The sequence below is a fragment of the Lepus europaeus genome, chromosome 16 (genome assembly GCF_033115175.1).
Source record: "Lepus europaeus isolate LE1 chromosome 16, mLepTim1.pri, whole genome shotgun sequence".
In the NCBI taxonomy this organism is placed as follows: domain Eukaryota; kingdom Metazoa; phylum Chordata; class Mammalia; order Lagomorpha; family Leporidae; genus Lepus; species Lepus europaeus.
The window spans coordinates 80405282-80430418 of record NC_084842.1 but is presented as its reverse complement, the minus strand read 5'-3'; the positions used below and the strand labels follow the sequence as shown (position 1 = coordinate 80430418).

The 25137-nt window shown below is 50.7% G+C and overlaps 1 protein-coding gene across 1 annotated transcript in view; it reads right to left on the bottom strand.

Annotated features, from left to right (window-relative positions):
- Nucleotides 1-24075, bottom strand: part of PROM1 (prominin 1) — a 97651-nt gene extending 73576 nt beyond the window's left edge. The window contains exons 1-2 of the mRNA XM_062213392.1: nt 24059-24075; nt 17693-18129 (exon numbers count right to left, since the gene is read on the bottom strand). Coding sequence (XP_062069376.1) covers nt 17693-17915 — 223 coding nt within the window. The 5' untranslated portion in view covers nt 17916-18129; nt 24059-24075. The remainder of the gene's footprint in view (nt 1-17692; nt 18130-24058) is intronic.
- Between the last annotated feature and the right edge of the window lie 1062 nt (nt 24076-25137).

The window sequence follows — 25137 nt, the reverse complement described above, 5'->3', positions numbered from 1 at the left end:
AGGGATGGCTGGGCAGAATTCTTTTGGTAAAGATTTATTTATCTACCCAGAAAGTACAACGACTGGCAGAGACAGAGAGGTCCTCCATCTGCTAGTCCACTCCCTAAATGCCTGCAACAGCTAGGCCTAGGCCAGGCCATAGCCAGGAGCCAGGGACTCCAGGCAGGTCTCCCACATTGGGAGGGCGGGGGGCAGGAACCCAAGGATTGAGCCATCAGCGGCTACCTTCCCAGACACATTAGCAGGAAGCTGCGTGGGAAGGGAGGACTCAAACAGGCACTCGGGGGTGGGACGCAGGTGTCCTTAAGTGACAGCTTAACCTGCTGTGTCACAATACCACCTTCGGAAGTTTTTTACCAGAAATTCGAAGGGCCAGCGCTGTGGCCTAGAGGGTAAAGCCACTGCCTGCAGCGCCGGCATTCCATATGGGCGCCAGTTCAAGTCCTGGCTGCTCCTCTTGCAATCCAGCTCTCTGCTATGGCCTGGGAAAGCAGTAGAAGATGACCCAAGGCCTTGGGCTCCTGCACCCCCATGGGAGACCTGGAAGAAGCTCCTGGCTCCTGGCTTCAGACCGGCACAGCTCTGGCCGTTGCGGCCAATTTGAGAGTGAACCATCGGATAGAAGACCTCTCTCTCTGCCTCTCGTTCTCTCTCTCTGTAACTCTTTCAAACAAATAAAATCTTTAAAAAAAATAGAAATTCGAGATCATTCAACTTTGTCCTTTCTAGACTTCTACGGCGTACAACAACTTACACAGTGTTTTCCGTGAGGTGCACTGTTCAATCCCACTAAAGGTACTGTGTCATAGCCTGGCCTAAAAAGAAGAGCAAGATTCTGAAGTCAGACAGATCCGAGATCAAATGCCTGCTCCGCACACTCACCACTCTGTGACCCTATGTGTGTCGACCTCTCTGGGCCTCTATCTTCATGTACACAAAACAGATGCCGGACAAAATTCAGTGGGGTTTTTCTGTATTCCTGATGTAGGGTAAATTGGTTCAGCTTTTAAGGAGTGCAAATGAAGAAAGATCTATCAAAAGCCCAAATTCACAACATTATAAATTGCCTTGGCAATTCTATTTCTTGGAATTTATTTTAGATAAGAACTCACTTGCATGAGTGAGATAAAGTTATTTATAACGGTATTCGTAACAAGAAAATGGTGGAAATGAATTCATAAACTATTTTGAAATAACAAGGAAGCTTTCACAGAGTAATAAATGTAATGACAAGTTATACATTTAAAAAGAAAACAAGGGTGCCAGTGTTGCTGTGCAGCAAGTTAAGGTGCTACTTGGGAAGCCCACATCCCATACTGGAGTGCCAGCTCAAATCCTGGCTACTCCACGCTTCTAATCCGGCCCCGGCTAGTGTGCCTGGGAGTCAGCGGAGGATGGCTCAAGTACTTGAGTTCCTGCCACCCTGGCTCCTGGCTTCAGCCTAGCCCAGACCCAGCTGTTGCAGCCATTTGGGGAGTGAACCAGTAGACAGAAGATTGAGCTCTCTCTCTCTCTCTCTTATATATGTACATATAAATATATATGTACACACACATATATGTATCACTCTGCCTTTCAAATAAATAAATCTAAAAGAAAGAAAAAAAGCTGCCAAGCAATATATATACAAAATGCTATCATTTGCAGAGAAAAAAAAAGTCTATACACACTGGAAGCATAAGCATAAAATATGTCTGAAAATACGGACATACATATATACCCAAAACCTGGTGACTAGGGCCAGCGCTGTGGCATTGTAGGTTAAGCCTCAACCTGAAGTGCCCTATGGGAGCTGGTTTGTGTCCCAGCTACTCCATTTCTGATCCAGCTCTCTCTCTCCTTATGGGCTGGGATGGCAGTGGAAGATGACCCAAGTGCTTGGGCCCCTGCACCCATGTGGGAGACCCAGAAGATCCCCTGAATCCTGGCTTCAGATGGGCTCAGCTCCAGCTGTTGCAGCCATTTGGAGAGTGAACCAATGGATGGAAGATCTCTCTCTCTGTCTCCCTCTCTCTGTCTGTAACTCTACCTCTCAAATAAATAAATAAATAAATCTTAAAAAAAAAAAAAAAACAAACTGTTGACTGATTGCTTATAGCCGGTGCCTGAGAATTAAGAAAGGGACAGAGCTAGAAGCTTCTCACTGCATATCCTCTTGTATTTGTAAATGTTGAGTCATGTAAATAGTTTACCTACTCAAGATATTAAGTACTTTTTAATTTTGATAATGTACTGGAACAAATCAAAGAGGAAAATATCAGTAATTCAACTGAAAACTCAGCAAAGGAAGAACAGGACACTTTTTGAAAAAAAACAAACCAAAAATGAATCAAAGGATGACTTACGATTAAACATGGTCAATTTATAGAGATTTATTTATTTATTTGAGAGGCAGAGTTACAGAGAGAGAGAGAGAGAGAGAGAGAGAGAGAGAGAGAGATTGTCTTTGATCTGCTGGTTCATTCCCCAAATGGCTGAAATGGCCGGAGCTAGGCCAATTAGAAGCCAGGAGCCAGGAGCTTCTTCTAGGTCTCCCACATAGGTGTAGGGGCCCAAGCACGTGGGCCATCCTGCGCTGCTTTCCCAGGTGCATTAGCAGGGAGCTGGATCAGAAGTGGAGCAGCTGGGACTCGAATCAGTGCCAATATGAGATGCCAACATCACAGGCAGAGGCTTTACCCACTGTCTTGTGATGCCAGGCCCCCTAATTTTTTTTCTATAACAGATCAGACTGACAGTAATAAAGACTTAATAACCAGAGCTGAAGAACGCTGGGAGAAAGCATTTCTGTGAACTAATTCTGGGAGCACAAATCAAATCATGAACCAGAAAGCAATTTGGTAACACCAATGGAAATTCTAAGTGCATGGCATGTGCCATTTGCCATGTTAGTTCCTTTTCTAGACTCCTTCTCTTTGGTTTTATTCACCCAAGTACACAAAAACAGGAGTCAAAAGCAGTCTTTGTAGCAGTCTGAAACAACAAGGAGCTGAAAGCAACCCAAATATCCATCAAGAGTGAAATAAATTGCCTGGGGGCCAGCACTACGGCACAGCTGCACAGCGATTTAAAGCCTGATATGTAGCACTGGCATCCCATGTGGGTGCTGGTTCACATCCCAGCTGCTCTACTTCTGATCAAGCTCTCTGCTATGGCCTGGGAAAGCAGTAGAAGATGGCCCAAGTTCTTAAGCCCCTGAGCCCGCATGGGAGACCTGGAAGAAGCTCCTGGCTGCTCTTGACTTTGGATCGGCACAGCTCTGGCTGTTGCAGCCATTTGGGGAGTGAACCAGCAGATGGAAGGCCTCTTTCTCTCTCTCTCTCTCTCCTTCTCTGCCTCTGACTCTCTGTAACTCTGCCTTTCAAATAAACAAATATTTTTTAAAAAGAAGAAGAAAGAAAAAGAAATTGCCTGATCAGTGGAGTATTATGCAGCAGTTAAATAACAGAGGGATGGGGGCTGGTGCTGGGGCAGGTAAAGCCACCACCTGCAGTGCCGGCATCCCATATGAGCAGCGGTTCGAGTCCCAGCTGTTCCATTTCCACTCCAGCTCTCTGTTGTGGCCCGGGAAGGCAGTGGAGGATGACCCAAATGCTTGGGCCCCTGCACCCACATTGGAGACCTGGAGGAAGCTTCTGGCTCCTGGCTTCGGATCGGTTCAGCTCTGGCCATTGCAGCCATCTGGGGAGTAAACCAGCGGATGAGAGACTTTCTCTCTCTCTCTCTTTCTCTGTGTGTATGTGTGTGTGTGTGTGTAACTCTGCCTTTCAAATAAACAAATCTTTTTAAAAAATAGGGGGGAACAACTAAAAATCATCACAAGGTAACAGGATACACACAGTTTGGGCCAGCCTCATAGAGGGACTTCAGATCATGACTCAAATGAATGGACTAGATCCAAGGATTTCAAGGTGGAGAGAAAGCAAACATATTTCAAAATCAGACAGAAAGCCAACATTGTAGCAGAAGTGAGTCCGAGTCCATAAAAGCATGCTCTGCAGGCTTCCTGGCTGCTCCACTTTCTGTACAGCTTCCTAGAAGGCTGAGAGGATGGCCCAAGTACAGTGGAGACCCAGATGGAGTGCCTGGCTCCTGGCTTCAGCTGCCCCACCCTGGCTGTTGTGGCTATTTGGAGAGTGAGCCAGCGAAAGGTAGCTCTCTCTCTCCCTCCGTCTCTTTCTCTGTTGCTTTGCCTTTCAAGTAAATCAGTAATAAATCTTTTCTAAAAGACAAAGGCACTGGAGGGGTCTGAGCCTGTGGAGCAGGACATGAGGGCAAGCAGAGGGGACGGAGCTCAGGGACGGCAGGCGAGGGCTTGCCCACTTGTCCATGCTTACTTGCTTTTTCTTTTAATTCTCCAGCTCTGATGTTGCAGAATTAAGCTTTTCTGCCTCGTTTCTTTATTTGTACAACATTTTAATTGATGCATATCTATTTGTATAATAATACTTTAATTGCCACATAGTACATATTGACACAGTATGTGATGGCATTTCAGCACTTGTATACGCTGTATCCTGATCAGATCAGGGTGATTGTCTTATCCATCACCTTAGTACCTCTTCATACTGGGAACACTCAAAATCCTCTCTACAAGGTATTTTCAAATATTCCATTGGCTTTTTGTTGTCAACCACAGTTATCCTGCTATGGGATAGTGGAAGGCATTCCTCCTCTCCAACCGCAGCCCTGTGATAATGTTTTACTTAAAACAGCCTGACGACGTGTCCATTCTGGGGGGATGAGTACACAAGCAATGTCTGAGGCAACTGCTCTCTGCCCTTCTCCATGCTTTTTCAAATTAAAGTGAAATGGAATGGATGTTCAGAATTACCTCCCAGACATCTCCCGGTACCGATCCATTATCTTCTCTTGTCTGCCAGGTTACGTTTTAAAAGCAAGGGGCAGGCCGGCGCCGCGGCTCACTAGGCTAATCCTCCGCCTTGCGGCGCCGGCACACCGGGTTCTAGTCCCGGTTGGGGCACTGATCCTGTCCCGGTTGCCCCTCTTCCAGGCCAGCTCTCTGCTGTGGCCAGGGAGTGCAGTGGAGGATGGCCCAAGTTCTTGGGCCCTGCACCCCATGGGAGACCAGGAGAAGCACCTGGCTCCTGCCATCGGATCAGCGCGGTGCGCCGGCCGCAGCGCGCCTACCGCAGCGGCCATTGGAGGGTGAACCAACAGCAAAAGGAAGACCTTTCTCTCTGTCTCTCTCTCACTGTCCACTCTGCCTGTCAAAAATTAAAAACAAACAAACAAACAAAAAAAAAGATAAAAGCAAGGGGCAGAAGAGCATGTAAAATAATTTCTTCTGAAAAATAAAAACAAGTGTGTGTGTGTGTGTAAAACATTTTGTGAGTGTGTATTCCCTAGAGCCTGGAACAGAGCCTCTGCTGAGTAAATTCTCACTAAGTATCTACTAAGTGATTGCATCAGTGAATCAGCGAGCAGTTCCACACACTTTGTAGCTCTCATTACCTCCGGAAAATGCAGTGCGGTGGTTTTACTTTTCCATTATTTCCCTTGAAATGCTATTTGCTTTTCTTCCTAAGACGTCCATATCAATATGTTTAAAAGCAAACTTAATTTCCAATCAGCGTACTAAACAGTGAGCATGAAAGCAATGTGTATGACCAAACTCATCCACTGATTTTGACTTAAGTCGATGCTTGTCCCTGTCTCAGGTCAGGCAGCTCCTTCACCCTGAGACACACCAGGTGATCCTCACATCACAGCTGATCCCTGCCCTGAGCCCTCACAGGTACTTAACAACCGCCAAGTTTGGGAATCCCATTGGCTAAGAGATGATCAACTTGAATTTCCTCATGGAAGTAAAAACCAGTACTGTTGTAAATAAGTATTTCTGTCCCTAAACATAAATAGCGTCACAAAGTCCATGAACTTTGAATTGTACAGGAAAAGTGGAGCCACCCATAGGCAGCCACACAGAGCTGTACAAAATGAATCCTTAGGATCTGAAGGAGAGGTGCGTTAAAAGCTGACAGCAGAGAAACAAGAAGAAAAAAATGTCAAACCGCACAGTAAGTTCTAGAAGAAAATGTAAGGGCACAGCAAGAAGCCCCAGAAAGGATGTAGGCCAGGAGGTGTCCTGTGTGATGGCTCAGGCTCTGTCCTGATCACGTGACACTGCTATTTCCAGAAGCTACACAGAGCGAGCCCTTGACCTTTGTGGAGTGGCTGCAGAACCAAACCGTGTGCGTTCAGAATTACCAAATAAAAGAGAGTGACGATGGAGGCTCTCCCAGGTCCAAGGTCCTGCTGGCTTCCAGGACTGCAAGCTCTGGCAAGGCGGAGGAGGTGACGTGACAGGCACCGCAGCCAGCACACGTGAAAGATGCGAAACAGGACGGCGTGAGAGGACCGGCTCTCCCTGGTCCGCACCACATGGGGAAGCAGCTGGAGTTCGCCAGGAGGCAAGGAGAGGAGAGGGGGTGAAGGAGGTGGGTTCTTCAGCCCAGGCACGGGGTGGAGAGCAGGCGAAGTGCAGGCGGAGAGGAAGCATCCCTGCAAGTCCCCAAGTCGCTTGGCCTCACCGGACAAGAACAGTGGGGGCGGCAGCCTCTCCAGCTGAGTACCTCGCGCACAGCTGCAAGAGAGCAGCAGGAGCCACGGGTGCTGTTGTTTCCTTCACTCTTTTCCCGCACACGGAGGAGAAATGCTGTGAATTTAATACGCGGATGATGCGCCTCTGCGGTAGGTGGAGACCCTGACGCTTTCTCTGAAGACCAGGTCACCCGGCCATCAGCGCCTCCCTCGACAACACGGCTGCACCTGTCCCTCGAGGAGGTGACCATTCTGCCCAGTGCCCTGGGACTCTGCCAGCACAGGCTCACTGTCCACCTATCAGATGCATGCCCTGGCTTGCGCCGTTGTAACCAAGAACCACCAACCAAAGGGCTCACAGCGGGAAACCAGAGCTCATGGCGCCCAGGCACATGCCCTTGCACGCCTCCAGGGAACTTGTGGTCAGGTCTCGCCAGCTCCCAGTACTTGCTTGCCTTGTGGCTGCGTCATTCCAATCTTCTCCCAGTTCTCTCTCGTGCGTGGGCATCTGCGAATTTACCCATCTGAACACCAGTCGTGTTGGGGTATGACCTCATCTTCACCAACTGCACCTGCAGTGACCCTTTCTCCAGAGGTATCTCCACGTAGGAACTGTGCGAGGACACAACTCAGCCCTGAACACGAGGATGCCTCCTAAACTGCTTTCTGCCTTTTCCAATTGAATGTAAAGAGAATGAACTTTACAAATTAAGTCAAATCTTTCTATAAAGGGTGAATAAGGGCCAGTCATTTGGATGAAATTCCATGTGGGTAAATGCTAAAACTGAGGATAAGGAAAACAAGCTAAATATCTAGAACGCTCAACTCCAAGTGTTTTAGTTTTTGCGCAACTTCAAAGAAACCAAAACAAAGAAGCCAAAAACTTATAAAGGATGCATTTTGAGTGTGATTTATGTGAGAAACTCTAAGTTTGACACTTCAAACAATTAGCTCGTGATAAAAACAAATTTTTAAGCCTTGGCCCTACATCAAAAGATTGGTGAGTGACTGTTTTAAGTGCACAGTTGAAAGATGTTTTAATTTAGGGAACACTGTAATAGGAACTTCCATGGAAAGATGCCCACGTTATAAGGTTAAGTGAAAAATTCAAGTAATGAAATATGCAAAATATCTTGTTTTTTTTCTTAAAAGTTTCAACATATCTGAGAGCATGTTTGTGAATGATTTTGAAAGCACTGCACCCTTTGCGAATGAATAAATCTAAACAGTGACTGTCAGTAATGCTAACATCACACAGAGGGACAACCAGACATTGTCCATTCTCCTGTTGCAAATGAATGACGTTATCTCTCAACCGGTTTTGCTCCCAAAATAGACTCAAATTTGATCTCTTTGTTCACAGTTCCATATGTTCCGTATCTGTGGGCTCAACTAGCCACAGACTGAAAATATTCAGGTAACGCCTTTTTCTTTCCTGTCATCATTCTCTAACAAATGCAGTTAATTATTTACATAACATTTACATGAAAAACAAAATTAAGATAAGTTTGTTTTGGTTCAAATCCATGCATAGTTCTTATAAAATATGTAGTTCCTAAGAACTTCTTGAAGGCCCCTCATATGCAAAGATTCAAAATTTTTTGCAAAATAAACTTATCTTTTAATTATATTTTTCCATAAACTTTTAGCACTACTTTTTTTTAAAAAAAGATTATTTATTTATTTATTTGGCAGGCAGATTTACTGACAGAGAGAGGGAGAGACAGAGACAAAGATCTTCCATCCACTGGCTCGCTCCCTAGATGGCCACAACAGCTGGAGCTGAGCCAATCCGAAGCCAGGAGCCAGCTTCTTCCGAGTCTCCCATGTGGGTGCAGGGGCCTAAGCACTTGGGCCATCTCCCACTGCTTTGCAAGGCCATAGCAGAGAGCTGGATCATAAGAGGAACCGCTGGCACTCAAACTGGTGCCCATATGGGATTCCAATGCCACAGGTAGGGGTTTAGCCCACTACGCCACAGTGCCGGCCCTACCACTACTCTTGTAGTAGGGAAATGCAATATACCATATTTTGTGAGGAACGTAAACATGGATGAATTTTGGTATGAGAGAGAGCCCTGGAGCCAATCCTCCATGAATACTGAGACACAATGGTGCTCATTTATAGGAAACACAGGAGACAGAGGCCATGATAAAGAACACCATGAAGATGCAACCAGCAAGTTCCACCTATGGGCAATACTGTAGGAAACCTGGTTCTTCAACAAATAAATTGCAAAGGGGAAAGACCTGGAGAGGCACCCTCTCAACTGAAAATAAATGTTACGAAGCTCCATCAGCTGCAAAATATGATCATTATTTAGATCCTGATGCTGTATCAATGTGATAATCAAGAATTATGAACACTTCCTTAATGTTTAACATTGCAGAACTAGTGATAACTTTGTAGAGCATGATAATAGTATTAGGTCTTGGGGCTGGCACTGTGGGGTAGCAGGTAAAGCTGCCACCTGCAGTGCTGGCATCACATATGGGCACTGGGTCAAGCTCTGCTCTACTTCTAATCTAGCTCTCTGCCATGGCCTGGGAAAGCAGTGGAAGATGGCCCAAGTCCTTGGGCCCCTGCACCCACATGGGAGACCCAGAAGAAGCTCCTGGCTCCTGGTTTCAGATCGGCGCAGCTCCGGCGTTGCAGCCATCTAGGAAGTGAACCAGCAGGTGGAAGACCTCTCTCTCTGTCTCTACCTCTCTCTGTATCTCTTTCAAATACGTAAAATAAATCTTAAAAAAAAAGTACTAGATTTTCATTTTTAGAGATCTATAATGAAATAATTAAGCATAAAATGATAGAACAACTGGAATTTGCTTCCAAATAAAGGGAGGAGATGGCCCAGAACTGAAAGTCGCTGAAGCTGGGTGACGAGAAAATGAGGCCTCTTCCCCCTTCCTTTGCACCTATTTGAAATCCGCCCTGATAATCTTTTTAAAGGATCTGGCTGGCATATTCACTCAGGAGCCCCATGTGTTAGCGTTACTAAAGGTGAAAGATGCATTCCCCACGGTGCAGCCAGTCACTCCTAGGTACACACCCAACAGAAATGTGCAAGTATCGTCTCCAAAAGATGCACAGGAAAGTCTCCATAGCAGCATTACTGCCCAGACTGGAAACTTCTAAAATGGCCATCCAGGAGGCTGGACGAAACCTTATGCCATCATTGCATAACAGAATGGTAGGCAATTCTGAGAATGAATATTTATGATGACACAGAACAATATGGATGCAAATAAAATGTTGCACCTAGGAAGCCAGAAAGCAGAGTATATATGGTGCGATTTCACCAAGAATAACTCACCTGCACCACTGAAATCCAGGTGAGTGCACCCCGGGGAGGAGCTGGATTAAGCAACAGGAAGTGAGGAAATGCTCCTGGGGACTCATTCTTTGTCTCAGCCCCAGTGCTACTTACATAGATGCGTGCAATTTATGAAAAGTCCACAAGCTGGAACCTTATGTGCATTTTTCTATGTGAAGAGTATTCTTAACATAAAGGTTTCACAATATTTTTAAATAAAAAAATGTGGGAAATTATGATTCAGAAGTTATGGGAGAGGGCCCAAGAATCTGCATTTCCAACAAGCTCCCAGCTGACACTGAACCTGTTGGCCAAAGGCTACGCTTTGAACAGCACTGAGCTAGGCCTCTAGCATCCAAACATATGTGAGAGTTTTCAGAAACAAGTTCAGTTCAGGTTCACCCTCCCCACAGCCTCCTTGCCCATAGCGTAGGTGAGGGTTACAAGAGTGTGACGGCCGCAGAACCTGCGACAGAGGTGTCAGCATGATGTCCAGAGCCTGTCCCCCTCTCTGCCCCAGCTCAGGTCCTAGGACCTTGCAGACATGCAGGGCTCCAGCCTCACTGCTCCCCGGGCCGTTGCCTGCGCCGTGGTCGCCAGCTGCATCCCTCAGGTCCCGGCCTGTGCACTCTGCTCTTCCTGGAAGCGCCCTGCCTCCTCAGTCCTTCCACACACTCACAGCTCAGTTCAAAGGCTGCTTCCTAGAATCTGCTGATCTGTAGACACGTTATCCATTGCGCCACTGGCCCACCCACTAAAGGCTGCTTCCTTCACAGTGAGCATGGGCGGTCCCTCAGCCTTTGGAGAGCCAGGCAACCCAGGCCATGACTCCCGGGAGGAGCTCACTCCGTGCAAAATTGAAAGGGCAGCACGCAGAACCAGCTTGAGCTTGGGCACATTGCCTATTATCTTTGAATGGCACAAACTTAGTGTCCCCACCCCGAAATGATACACCCAAGTCTTAACCCCCAGAATGTGGGAATGTGATCTTATCTGGAGTCAGGGTCTTTGCAGACTTAATTAAGCGATGAATCTTCAGGTGTGATTATTCTGCACTGACTGGGTGCCCTAAACACGCTAACAGGTGTCATCACAAAATAAAGGTGGGGAGATTCGGGCTAGAGACCCAGAAAATGGCCATGTGAGGCAGGCAGAGATGGGCTGGAGGCTGCCCCAGGCTAGTAACACGGAGCCACCAGAAGCTGAAAGAAACAAGGAAGGATTCTGCCCCCCAGCTTTCAGAGGGAGCAGGACCCTGCCCACAACTGGCTCTGGGACTGCTGGCCCCCGAACCAGGAGAGAATCCGTTGTTCCTTTCAGCCACTCAGTTTGGGATGGTTCCTTACAGTTGCTGTGCAAAACCCACACAGTGGGGTCAAAGAGACACTTTGGTGGCCATGTGATTACCAGCACCTGAGGTTAACTCAAAGCTTTTAGGAACAGATAAGCCATTATCTACTATTCTATTTGACAAGCACTGGCAGATAGCCCTTAATCTCCAACAAGTGCTATTGGGAGTGCTTGATAAATATTATCTATTTAAATATGATGATGACCTGAAAAGCAGGTATCATTTTACAAAGGGAGAGCTACAGAACAGAGAGGTTAAGCAACTTGTCCAACATCACGGAGCTAGCTAATGTAAAACAGGGATTCAAACGCAGGCAGTGGTGCCAGGAGCAGGCTCTTCACCGTCACTCGGGGGCCAGCAGCTGTGGTCATCTCTCCTGGTAACGTGCATCCCGCTCTGCAGCTCTGGCCTGGCACCACCCTGGGGGCTCAGCCAAGTGCAGGCCTGAACACTTCCCTTCTGCCCACCCCCAGCAGACGAGAGGGACGGCTCACACCGCCTGAGCTTCATGCAGCGGCTGCTCCGGCCGCTCTTGGTTTACATTCACACTTAATCTCCCGTTTCCTTCGTGTGTCTGAGGGCCTCCCAGACGGATGGGCAGACACCATCGCAGGCATCAGCAGAGAAGGAAGCTCTGCTTCCGGGATCCTCGGCAAGGCGTATCCCAGCAGCACACAGCCTGCCCCTGCTACTATCTCATGCAAGCGGTGGGACTTTGCAGACAAGGGGGTGGGGTAACAATCGGCAGAACGAGTATTATCTATTATTTATTTATTTATTCATTCATTCATTTAAATGCAGAATTACGGAGAGAGAGGGAGAGAGAGAGATCTTCCAGGTGCTCGTTCACTTCCCAAATGGTCGCAGCGGCCAGGGCTATGCCAGGCAGAAGTCAGGACCCTGAACTCCATCCAGGTGTGCCATGTAGGTGGCAGGGACACAAGCACTGGAGCCACTTTCCACGGCTTCCCCAGGTGCATTAGCAAGGAGCTGGGTTGGAAGCAGAGCAGCTGAGACTTCAACCAGCAGCCATATGGGATGCTGGTGTTGAAGGCAGTGGCTTAACTCAGAGTCCCATTGAGGGCCCCAGCAGTACGGGAGTGACAGTTCAGATACAAGAACCATCCTATGAAGCTGCAGACACTCAAGGAGGATGACGAGTACCTGTGACAGCTGCAGACTTGCCACTTCCCTCCGAGACCCTCCCCACATTCTCGGGTCACTGATGCTCTATCAGTGCCAGCTCAACGGCAGAACTCCTCTGTGTAGACAACCTCCAAGCTAAGGGCGCCCCAGGGCCCTGGGCCAAATGCTGACTCCACCTCTTAACCATCAGCATACGCAACCCTGGGGCACTCATTCAACCCCCTTCAGTCTCAGTTTCTGTATCAGAAAAATACATGCAGGTTTAGGAGCCCAGTTCTTTTTTTTTTTTTTTACAGGCAGAGTGGATAGTGAGAGAGAGAGAGAGAAAGGTCTTCCTTTTTGCCGTTGGTTCACATCCAATGGCCGCTGCAGCCGGCGCGCTGATCCGAAGCCAGGAGCCAGGTGCTTCTCCTGGTCTCCCATGCGGGTGCAGGGCCCAAGGACCTGGGCCATCCTCCACTGCTTTCCCGGGCCACAGCAGAGAGCTGGCCTGGAAGAGGGGCAACCGGAATAGAATCCGGTGCCCCAACTGGAACTAGAACCCGGTGTGCTGGCCGGTGCCGCAAGGCGGAGGATTAGCCTGTTAAGCCACGGCGCCAGCCTTGGAGCCCAGTTCTACATGGGCATTGGTGTAGATGGGCCTATTGGTCTGTCCATCTGGTCAAACCACCCCTTTCCTGGACCCCTGTCTGAGCACCAAATGCCACAGTGACAGTACCCACACCATGCCACCATAGCCATTTTAAGTCAAGGGATCCAAGGCTGGCGATTGGCCCAGGTGGATGGAGGCCCACATCTGCCCCCCTGGTAACTCAGGAATTGAGACTGGAAAGGAAAGAACTTCCGGTCAACTCTCCAGAGAGCTAGTATAAAACCTGAGCGCACCATGAGGCAACCTGGAGTCCCAGTGAGAGACCCCTTGTTTTGATTACCTTGGCTAATGGACCTCTTAGCTGCAAGAGAGGAGCGAGCCAGCCCTTCTACTCACTCCAACATCCTTAGGGCATCTCAAATTCCACAGAAACCAAGCCTAACCCCCCCCCCAAGCCCAACTCCCCTCCCTGCGCCCCCCTCCCCCTGCTTCTACCTCTTACCCAAACCAGATCCCAGGAGCAAATCAGATTAGTCTGAAATGCTTTCAGAAATAGGTCAACCATCCTAAAATCTAGTTTGAAAAATATGCCAAAACAGAGGAGAATCAGAGAATTTCTACAAAACTCAAAGCAGAAGCATTTTTTTTTCCTTTGCTTGCTCCATTAGCATGGCTCCAATCTGGGTCCTAACTTTGCCAGATTCATCACAGCCACATTAAACTGAAAAAGGCACTTCTCACCACCAATATCCAATAACCTTCTGCAATGTGGAAAAATCGCCATTTTTTCCATACAAAGCCATGAATCATTTTAAAAGCACCACGGTAAAACAAAAGGCATACATATCGCATACACGGGAGCTTTGGAGTACAGGAGAAGTAACTCATCTTAAGAGACCGTCACTCACAAGTGTGTACCTTGGATTTAAACCCAGGCTTTGCGTACTCTCACTTCACACAAACGAGAGCTCTTATAAAGCGGGTTATAATTATGATTATGATTTGCGCTAATACAGAAGAGGGTCTGAAAGTTAAACAACGTGACCGAGCTCACCCAGCAGGTCCCATGCAAAAGCTCCAATATGTCAAGTTCTTTGGACATAAAATCGTCCCCATTACCTTTTGCTACATTCTAAGTTCATTATCACCTCCACCTGGGCCATTGCAGAAGCTCCTCTGAACCCCCATGATCTAGCCCACCAGCTGTTGTTGGGTCCTTTCCCCAAAATCCAATTCCACGGCCACCCTCGCTCACAGCAGCCAGCAAGGTGCACCTCAGGAAGTGGTCATCTTTAATAGACACTAGTCCCATGAACGGAGCCTCTGCCACTCCTTTCTTCCCTCTGCAAAACTCCTTGGCATGGCAGTCAAGGTCCTCCAGCCCTGGCTCTCCTTGACCTTGGCCAACTTGTTCCACCAACACCCATCTCGCCCATTGCTGTCCACTGAGTATCAGCCCCCATAGGTTGAAACCCTAACCCCCAGGATGGCAGCATTTGGAGGTGGCGCCTTTGGGAAGTAATGAGGCTCAGATGAGGGTCCTGCCCTCGTGATGATGAGCATTCCTGATGGAAGTCGAGGAAAAGAGGGAGAGTCTGCCCTCCATTGCTCACGCTCTCTCCACAAGCATGCGCCAATAAAAGGCCGTGTGGGCACACCTGGTGGAGGAGCAGCCACGATCTGGCCCTCCCCAGACACCAGCACCTTGATCCTGGACTTCTGGCCTCCAGAATTGTGAGAAATAAGTGCTGCCTGTGGCACTCGTCTATAACGTTCCATCACAACAACTCGGATGCACTGAGGCCCCCCAGACGGGAACCACTGTCCCCCCGGCCGTGTCCCTCCCTCTGAAAGCCCTTCCTTGACTCTCCTGGGGATCATCCTGCCACTAACACCCTCTCGTTCCTGAGCGTAAACCCAGCACACAGCTTCGCTTCTGCAGCCTCAGGCCAGGAGGTTTGGGAAATGCCCACGGCAGGGTGTAGCACACATTCTGCCCTGCCACCTGGGTACCCCGGCTCCTGGTCTGAGGAAAACTAGTCTCTTCCACTCAAGTTCCAGCCAAGCAAGCCCCTTCTAGCTCAGGAGACAACATGAACTCTTTTGTGGTTCTTTTTTTCCTATTATCTATTGTAATTATTTCAAAGGGAGAGAGAGAAAGACCACCCATCTGCTGATTCACTCCCCAAATGCCTGCCACAGTCAGGGCTGGGCAAAACCGAAACTGGGAGCCAGGACGTCAGTCCAGGCTTTCCAGGTGGGTGGCAGGGACCCAACTGCTTGAGCCATCACTGCTGCCTCCCAGGGAGTCCATTAGCAGGAAGCTGGGGGTGGAGCCAGGACCCAAGCCCAGGCACCCTGAGAGGGGACACAGGTGCCCCACGCACTGTCCTAACCGCTGTGCCGGCTGTCCTTCCCCGCCAGGAGCTTCTTTTATAACTTCCAATGGTAAACAGTCTCGGCTGGTCACAGGCACAGAGTGAAACGCTGCTGCCCAGCCAGGCGCCAGAGCCGTCCCTTCCTCTCCCACGGCTCGCCCAGCACTGGAACTGCAACTCCTTCAAATGAAGGAGTGACGCTACGGGAAGAATCCTCCAGACTTCGCAGACGGCTGGTCTTCAAGCTTTGTTCCAGTTCATGGACTTAGCTAGTTAAACTAATAAACGAGAAACACGCACCTCTCTTTCCACCCACCCCCTTACGTGTGTGTGAGTGTGTGTGTGTGTTTCTAGTTTTTTTGAGTTTTGGGTTTTTTTTTTTTTCTTCTGGGCTTTTTGTCTGGTTCTGCATCTTCAGTTATGCAGACATCAGTGGCCCCACAGAGAAAAATCACGATTGTCTCCTGTGTGTCATTTAAATTGCAAAGCACCCAGAGATGGCTAAGAAATCTAGAAACGAACTGAGACTATTTAAAAATGGGATGGCAGAAGAAAACAGCTAACACTCCAAGGTATCACCTGCTACATTCAATATTATGTTATTTAAGCAAACTCACAAAAAAGAACCCTTCCTCCCCCATGCTCAAAGGGGCAATACTGGTCCACTCTGGCCTATTACTAAAACCTTTAGAGATTTCTTTCTCCAAGAAAATAAGTATTGATGAAGGTCAAGCGTGAACTTGACTAACACCCTCAGGTTACATTAGGATTTAAATTCTCCTTACACCCCCTCTTAGACTGATAATGTTGGTGTCCAAAACCTCAGTACACATCAGAAGTCTTGGGTAAAGTTCAAGGATATCTTCTACTTTGACTATTTCAACGAAGACTTTTACAACACAGTTTTCCCTTGCAAAATAAATATGAGGAAGCCTTCTTAGGGAAACAGAGAGGGAGCAAAATAGAAGAACATATGGAAAGAGATTATGGGATTAACTAATTAAATGATGTCTTAAAATGAGACAAGGGGAGTTTCCCAACCTTTTGGAAGAAGACATGGTAAATTCATGTTGACCAACTGAATTCTATGCCATCTACATACATATTTGTGTACACATACATATACACTCATTTACATATGAAGTAAAGAGCAGAAACACTAGATAGGTATGTGCTTGTCCAATAACACTTACAGTAAGTCTACAAACAGACAGACATCTAGTCAGAACAGTAAATTTGTATTCAACATTGAACAAACTCGGTTTATTTTCCACATCCATCTCTGGGATTTCCAGATTGAGTCTTTTAAGCAGTGACATGAACAGTGAACAGCCCAAGTCCAGGATGGTCTTCAACAATAATAAGGGCTCAGAGTGATTGATTTCATGGAATCGAAATCCAAACCAACAACAACCCAAAACTAACAACTACTCTTTCTCATGCTTTAACTGCTTAACCTAAGACAAATAAATGCAAAAATTCAATAAAATGTAAACAAATGGTAAAATTCATGAAATGCATTCTTGTTCATTGTCTCTCTCACAGACACACACACACACACGTGCACACACACAAACAGTAGCTGATAGCTAAGGAAAATGATAAAGACGACTACAAATTTTATACTCTGTGATAGCAGTCAAACCTTGTCCGCTTAAAGCACAAACCTGATACAGACTTAACATTAAGTCATCAGAAATGTAGGCCACCAAACCTAGCAGCAGCCACTTCCTGCAACCCTGTCCATGCAACGCAAACCGCTCACCCCTGACTCCAGCATGAGTGGGGGTAACCAATGGTAAGAAGGCCGAAGTGGCAAAGGAGCAGTACCATGCGACAGTGAGTGACCCTCCCTGTTTTCCTCTTAGACCTGAAGCAAAGGGTTAACCAGGAGAGCAGGTGAGGACGGGCCTGTCCAGGCCCTGGGGAGTGACAAAATGGTGTTCTGTGGTGGGCAGGGCAGAGCTAAAATGTTAAGTGCTAACAAGGCCACAGGACACCAGGTGTTAACTTCTTACTTGATGATCGAGAGTTTGCATTTTTACCCTAATTTTTACCTTTGGTATCTGTTTTAGAAAACATCATTGCTCTAACCCAAAACAAGAAAAAGGTAAAGAACTGGAAAACCGTAACAACACAGCTTGATTCCATCTCTGACTGTCACCTGCCCGTCAACCTATCACACCTGGTTCAAGTGTTCTTCACTCCCGGCTACACAGTTCCTATCCCTGCTCAAATCAATCCCTTTGAACCTCATACTTCAAAATGCTGAATACACGGTGAGTTGTTTTGTCATTGGAATCCTGTGCGTTTGAGGACCAGGCCCGTGTGTCCCTGTGCTAGGCACTTACCTTCAGGGAAGGCATGCGGCTGGACCACGTACAGGAAGACATGCACCATGCGGAAGAGAGCGCCGATGGGCCCCACCTCGTAGGCTTGCTGGATCCTGTATTTCGCTGTAGGCAATGTGTAGTTCAAAGCGTCCGGAGGGCGTGGGGCTGAGGGCTGCCCTCCTGAAACCAGATCCCCACAGAGCCCCAGCAGCAGCAGCAGGAAGCAGAGTAGGCGCGCCATGGCCAGCGAGGTCCCCCACACATGAGCCAGGACTGGGCGCCTCTCGTCTCCAGGCTCCTGGAAGCCACGGAGCAGATAGGAGTCTTGCTGTGCAGAAGAGGCCCGGGGGGCACGGGGTCTGCGGAGCCTTCCTCCGTTTTCTGGCTGGGCTGGGTCACAGCGAGGGACACGGAAGATCTCTCTCCAAAGCGGTCATTCACTCAAGGCACCATCCCTGGCAGAGAGAGAGCAGGCAGCAGTGTCACCCACCCCTGTGACCTCCCCCTGCCCCGCCCCCGTCCCTCACCCCGCAAAGCCTCTGAGCAAGCCCCGCAGCCTAATCCAGGTGGGTGGAAGCTGCATACCCTGCAGAGCCCGAGGGGAGGGGCAGGCAGGAAAGTGGGACCCAGAGAGCCTACAGGGCCAGAGGCTGAAACACCACGCAGCCTCCAGGAGGTTTGGTCTTGGAGACAGCCATGGACTGAGCACTGAACCAGACTCTAGAGACCATTCTGCGTGCTGCATAGTAGGATCTTGCTCATGGCACAAACCCATTTACACATGCGGAAACTGACGCCCAGAGGGTTTGGGTGGCTTGCCTGATGCCACAGGCAGGTGATGGTGAGGCCGGAACGCACACCCAGCAGTCTGCCTTCCGGAGCCCAAGCTCTCACTGTGACACCAGGACACTGTCCCCACGGAGCCCTGTCTGGCAGGCTCCTTTCAGAGCTGCACAGGTCCCCAGCAACAGCCTCTGTGCTTACTCCCCCGCCGACCCCCTGGGAAACAGGAATCCTCAGAACAGCCACCACTGCCGTGTCGGGAGGGCAAGGGGCGCAAAGGGTCCGAGAAGGGCCCCGCCCTACTCGTCTTTCTGTCCCCAGGATCTCTCTCTCTCTCAGTCTCTCTCTCTCTCTCCACCCCCCACCCCCCTCTTGCTCTGTTCTGGGTTTCTGGCACAGATGCGTGCTATACTTACCAGCTTTCAAGGTAAGTGCAGGGTGCCCCCCAAACACATGCTATGAGAAGGGGAGATGGGATCAAGAAATGGCACACCAGAGCCAGCACTGTGGTGTAGCCGGTAAAGCCGCCGCCTGCAGTGCCGGCATCCCATATGGGCGCCGGTTCGAGTCCTGGCTGCTCCACTTCTGATCCTGCTCTCTGCTATGGCCTGGGAAAGCAGTAGAGGATGGCCCAAGTCCTTGGGCCCCTGCACCCACACAGGAGACCTGGAAGAAGCTTCTGGCTCCTGGCTTCAGATGGGTGCAGCTCTGACAGTTGCGGCCATCTAGGGAGTGAACCAGTGGACGGAAGACCTCTCTCTCTCTCTCTCTCTCTGCCTCTTCTCTCTGTGTAACTCTGACTTTCAAATAAATCAATAAATCTTTAACAAGAAATGGCACACCGTACAAGGGGTCAGAGGATGCATTACCTACATTCCAAGTCAGAGAAATCTCTAGACGAGGTAGAATTTGGGAGCTACATGAACTCATATCTCATCCCCTTAGCTACGGCCTCATCTTCTAAGTCTCACCCCACTCCAGTCCCTGCTGCACAGAACGCCCAGTAGAATGATCTTCTGTATATAAAGAGAATTGAAAATGAATCTTGATGCAAATGGAAGGGGAGAGGGAGCGGGAGAGGGGAGGGTTGCGGGTGGGAGGGAAGTTATGGGGGGGGGGGGAGCCATTGTAATCCATAAGCTGTACACTGGAAATTTATATTCATTGAATAAAAGTTAAAAACAAAACAAAACAAAACAAAACAAAAAAACAAAACAAAACAAACAAAAAAAAAGAATGATCCAAATTCTCCCTTCACCACGTCACGGCTGCTCAGATCCCTACGTGGCTTCCCGTGGCAGGCTGGTTCACCCCACGCTTTGGTTCCGGCCCTCCATCACACCCACAGTCTACACCACAGTCCCGGTGACTGCTCCCAAATACCTCCCTTTGAACCCCGCCCCCCACACACACACAGGCACATACCTCTCCACCCCCCACCCACAGCTCATCTTGTGTTTTGCTGAAGGACAGGCAGGGAGTTAAACCTCAAGCGCAGCACCTGGAAGGATTAAAGGCTCAACTGCTGAGAAAGGCTCGCTTCCTGGTAATGCCGCGGAGCAGAGAGAGAGAGAGAGAGAGAAAGAGAGAGAGAGAGCGAGCTAGCTCAGGGAGAGCTAAGAATAAACAGGCTTTCAAACTGTCTCAACAGAAAAAGCAGAGGGAGGGAGCTCTCCAAAGCGGCAAGACCTTACTGTTCACCACCACAGGTGGTTGTCAGACAGTAAAGCGAGTGCATGTCCGTATTTCTTTGCATCTTGCTCCAAATTCCAGAACAGCTAAGAAGATACTGACGCCTCACTCACTATGCCACACTACAGAGAGCTGTTTAAAGTCAAGTCCAAGAGGAGGTGTTCATTGGCGGTGCCCAAAGAGGTGGGGTGGGGACTTCCCTGCTGGGCCCCACCACCACCAGAGCAGCCCACAGAACTGTCAGCCTGAAACCTAGGAAAGCTGGCCGCAGCATCAGCATCGAGCATAAAATAGGTGCTCACTTAAAACTCAGAGCTGCTGGACCTACTCATGGTCCATTCATCTGCATTTTTGACAAAGTTTGCCGGTGACTGATTTTTAAGAGCAATGGATGGGGCTGGCGCTGTGGCACAGTGGGTTAATGCCCTGGCCTGAAGCGCCGGCATCCCATATGGGCGCCAATTCGAGGCCCACATGCTCCACTTCCGATCTGGCTCTCTGCTGTGGCCTGGGATAGCAGTGGAGGATGGCCCAAGTCCTTGGGCCCCTGCACCCACGTGGGAGACCTGGAAGAAGCTCCTGGCTCCTGGCTTCGGATCAGTGCAGCTCTGGCCACTGTGGCCATCTGGGGAATGAACCAGCGGATGGAAGACCTCTCTCTGTCTCTCTCTCTCTCTGCTTCTCCTCTCTCTGTGTAACTCTGACTTTCAAATAAAAAAATAAATAAAAAATAAAAATAAGATAGCAATGGTACAAAATGAGCACCGTTCCCCGATTTGATCTGTCTGCTGCTTTCCAAGGGGGTTCAGGCTTCCCGGGCGCAGCTGCTGTCTGGTGCAGGACCCAGGTGAAACTGGAAAGCTCCCCTTGTATATCTTCCCATCTCCCATCCCTGTGAACTGATATCTTCCACCTGACTTACATCTGTATCTCCAGGGCCTGGCACACAACAGGCACTCAATTTAAAAAAACAAAACAAAACAACACATATACACACACGTGCTGAAATAAAATGGTGGAGTGGGGAGTGGGGCAGGACTGACATGGAACAGTTATTTTAATCTATTTCCAGGTCATGTCAAGCATCTGTTGATAGGAAGCTTCCGGATGGCTGAGTTCTGTGCTCCCTATGAGACTGCTCGTGTCTTTGTCCTCGAATGCAGGCAGCAAGACTCTCCACACCAGAGCCAGCTGTGGCAGAACAACTAACTGGTCTACCTTCCCATCTTTGGCAGTTGCTCACCCCAGGTGCTAGACAATCAGTAAGGCCAAGTCACCCTTCTCCTGGGCAAAGGGCAGCCGACTGTGGTTTCCACTCCCAAGGCGCGGAATTCCAAGGGAGAGGGGCCTGAGAAGGTCCGTTTTAAACAAATACCTCACATGTTTCTGAGCCTGGAGTCCAAAGAGCCACATTTCCGCAGACACCGGTTTAAAAGCAAATAATAAGGTAACCAACCCACTTCATTTCTTCTTTCCTTTCGATGGAACTCTTGACATGTTTCTTCCCTAACAGGACCCGGGGGAGCTGTTTCTCACCTGCTGGTGCTTTGAGGGGAATGTGGGCACTGCCCACCCTCTGAGCCCACCTTTGTGAGTCCTGTGGGAAGCAGCCCTGCCTGTCATTGTGATGCCAGCTGAGGGGCCCGAATGTGTCCTGGGGCTGAGCCCAGCTCCACCAATCAGATGCTTTCTCCTGGGCCTGGGCCTGGAGGGCACTGCTGCAGCCATGGTTTCTTATCCATCCTAGCAATGATGGAGGCAGGGCCAACAGCCACCTCCAGAGTCCCTTGCTGACATCCATAGCCATACACCCATCAGGAGCCCTGTCCTGTGTCCTGGGTTCCTGAGCCTGGCTTGCCAGGCTTCCTGCCACCTCCCTGAGCCACCCTGTCCCCAGATTCCAAGTCCTTCTTCTGCCCCAGTCCCACAAAGTCAGCATCTACTGTAGGTAACAAAACATCCTGATCCGGAAGCAAACCCCAGAGGTAGCCCTTGGCCGCTGGGAAAACCTGTTGCCTTCATGTTTTAAACAGCACCAACCACTCACTACTTGGGTTTAAACTCTTGTTTTTTTTTTGTTTTGTTTTGTTTTTAACCTGTCCTTTGATGCACCAGTTTACTGCACAGAACTAGAACACAAAGAAACAGCCCAGTAGAGAAATCATAAGGAAGTTCATAAAATTAAATTATGGGACACGTTTAAAAAAAAAAAAACAAACAAACTAAAGGGCACTGCTGTTTAAACAGACAGCTGCCAAGCTCCGATCCCACCTATCAACTCTGTGGTGGTGACTTTGCTGAGAGTCTGCAGTCCTTCCTCTATTGCTCTGTGAAATGGGGGTTTCCGCAGGATGGCTGGGTTGGAGCTCCCTTAAGCACCTGGCACACAGCTGGGATACAGCGTAGCCCGTGGGCACCACCACAGCCACAGTCTAAGCTCAGCTCCATCCTGGCCCCGGGCTCATCCTCAGTGCAATGACACCTCCCTGGGTGCTGAAAGAGGAAACCCACACACGACTGAGAAAAGTCACCTAAGTAACATCACACAGGTTGAATCCGATGAAGTTGACGATATTCGAATCTTTGATGCCCCCCTAACTCCCCTCCAAAAAGACATGCACGTGGTTCCTCCTATAATGCTGCAGCCGTTGTTTGAGCGAGTGTGGGAGTGGGAGTGGGGGTGGCGGACATTCAAGGGCCCCAGTCTCGTCCTTGGTTATTTCAGCAAAGGCCAGCCGGCGCCCACGGGAACCCGGCGATCCTGGCCGCACAAAGGCCGGTGGCCGCCGCGGGCTCCGGGAGCAACCTGTAGCTGCTGGCAGCGCGGGGCGCCGGCTTCCCCCAGCCTTCGCTCCAAGGCGCCGGGCCGGCCCCGCCTGCCCTCGCCGCCCCAGGCCAGCACCGTCTCCAGAGCTGTGGGACACAAAAGAATGGGCGGCGGGGCGGGAGCGGGAAGCCCGTAGCCGGGGGGCGGGGTTGTCGGAGCAACTTGGCAGCTCCAGGCGCGTAGGCTCCGGTTCCCGGGCAGGGATGGGGGCGCCCCCCACCCCATCCGAGGGAAGGAGACCCGGGACGACGCTCTCGGCTCGGATCCGACCCTCTGCCCCTGGCGGGACGCGCTCCCTGGGAGACAGGGCCCCCACGGGCTCTCCCACAGCGTGAGCTCTCGGGCTGTCCAAGCTCCCCTTTGTTGTCTAGGTCTGCACCTACTGGCTGAGTGCGCGCGGAGCAGCCAGATCTCCATCCCGCGACAGCCCAAATCCCAGGGCGGTGCACCCAGAAGGGCCTGGGGATGGAGGCGTAAGGCCAGGGGTGCGTGCTCGCTCACCGGCACACGGGGAGACGGCTGCCCTCTGCACCCGCCAAGAGCCGCCTCCTGCCGCTCCATGGCACCGCGCAGACACTGGGCAAAGCTGAAAGCCGGAGGCTTTTAGTGCTTGGCCGGAGAGTTCCCAAACCCTGGGAAGCCTCCCCGACCCCGCCCGCCCAGAGCAACCCCGGGCCTCGGGGACCCGGTCCCAAGGGCGCCCCCGGCGTCTGCTGGAACCCCGGGATCGCAGGAGCCACAGCCGCCAACTTCCCTCCAGCGGAGGGAAAGCAAGCCCGAGAGACGCGCGGGGCGGCGCGGGCCACCACGCAGCTGGAAAAGTTTGCGCTCCCCGCCGGGATCTCCCAGAAAGGCGCGGGGTCTGCCGCGGGCCGGGCACCGCGACCACCGCTCTCTACCCTCGGCTGCGCCAGCTCGCAGGCCGCAATCCGGGCTCGCGCCGCCTGCGGGGCCGGGGACAGAGTGCAGAGAGGACCCCTCCACTCCGCGTCCCCTGGCCCCAGTTCTGGGAGAGATGAGCTCAGCCCCGGGCCAGTCCGCAGCCGCGTCCCGCGCTCCGAAGCGAGGAGGCAGCTACTCACCGTGCGCACGGCTCCCACTCCTGCCCCTCTCCCCGCGGCCACCGCCCCTTCCCCTTGCAGCTCGGCTCACCGGATCCCGGCTCATGAATTATTTATGATCCGGCTTCGGGGACCACCCGGTCGGCTTCCCGAGGGCCCGCCCCACGGCACCCGCCAACCCCACCTCGGGGCGCGGCGGGAGGCGGGCCAGAGAGGCTCAGGGGTGCCCGCCGAGACCTGTTGCAGCCTCTCCGATCCTCCGGCCGGGACTTGGGGCTGGAGCCGCCGCCGGGGTGGGAATGATTTCTTTAAGCGTACTCACCCGCGTCAGGAGAGCTGAGCGCGAGGCCAGGTACCGGTCAGGCTCCGGCTCTGTAATGTACAGCTCGCTAAGCCTGGGGCTCTGCCCGCGCTCTGATTGGACCAGGGCGCTCACCGGGACCTGAACTGCATCTCGGCGGCGGGAGCCCAGCTGACCCCCGCACGCCCTCGCGGCACGCACGCCTGTTTGCAGGGCTTGCTAGGCAGCTGCCCTCCGGAAAGCTCGAGTCTTCGAACGTGCCTCGGCTGACTCCTCCCGGCCGCTTTAGACACTTCTGCTTCCTGCTCCAGTGCACTTTTTCTTTTCTCCCCTCCCCTCCCCTCCCCTCCCCTCCTCTCCTCTCCTCTCCTCTTCTCTACCAAAACACATCACTGGGCTCCTTCGTGTACACCAAACACAAGGCTAGCAGCTGAAGTTTTAAGAAGCTGCATACAGCAGTCCTAGCTCCCATAAATGCGTACAGGCAGCCCCTGCGGAGCAACGCATAGTGCCCCTGAACCACATCCCCACTGCCTCCACACCAGCTAGGAGACGGCGGAAACTTTCTGCCAAAAGTGATCACCCCTCTCTAGCTCCCTCACCGATGGGCACCTCACCCCCACGGAGGCACCCACATGTCCCCAACTGGGGAAAGAAAATACAGGAGGGGAGGCGGTGAGCTCATACAGAACATGTATGGACTTCTTTTCTTGCCATTACTCCCTAAAGGATGCGATGTAAGCACAGTTTACAGAGCACTTACATGGTGTTAGGTGTCAGCAACCTACAGATGATTTCT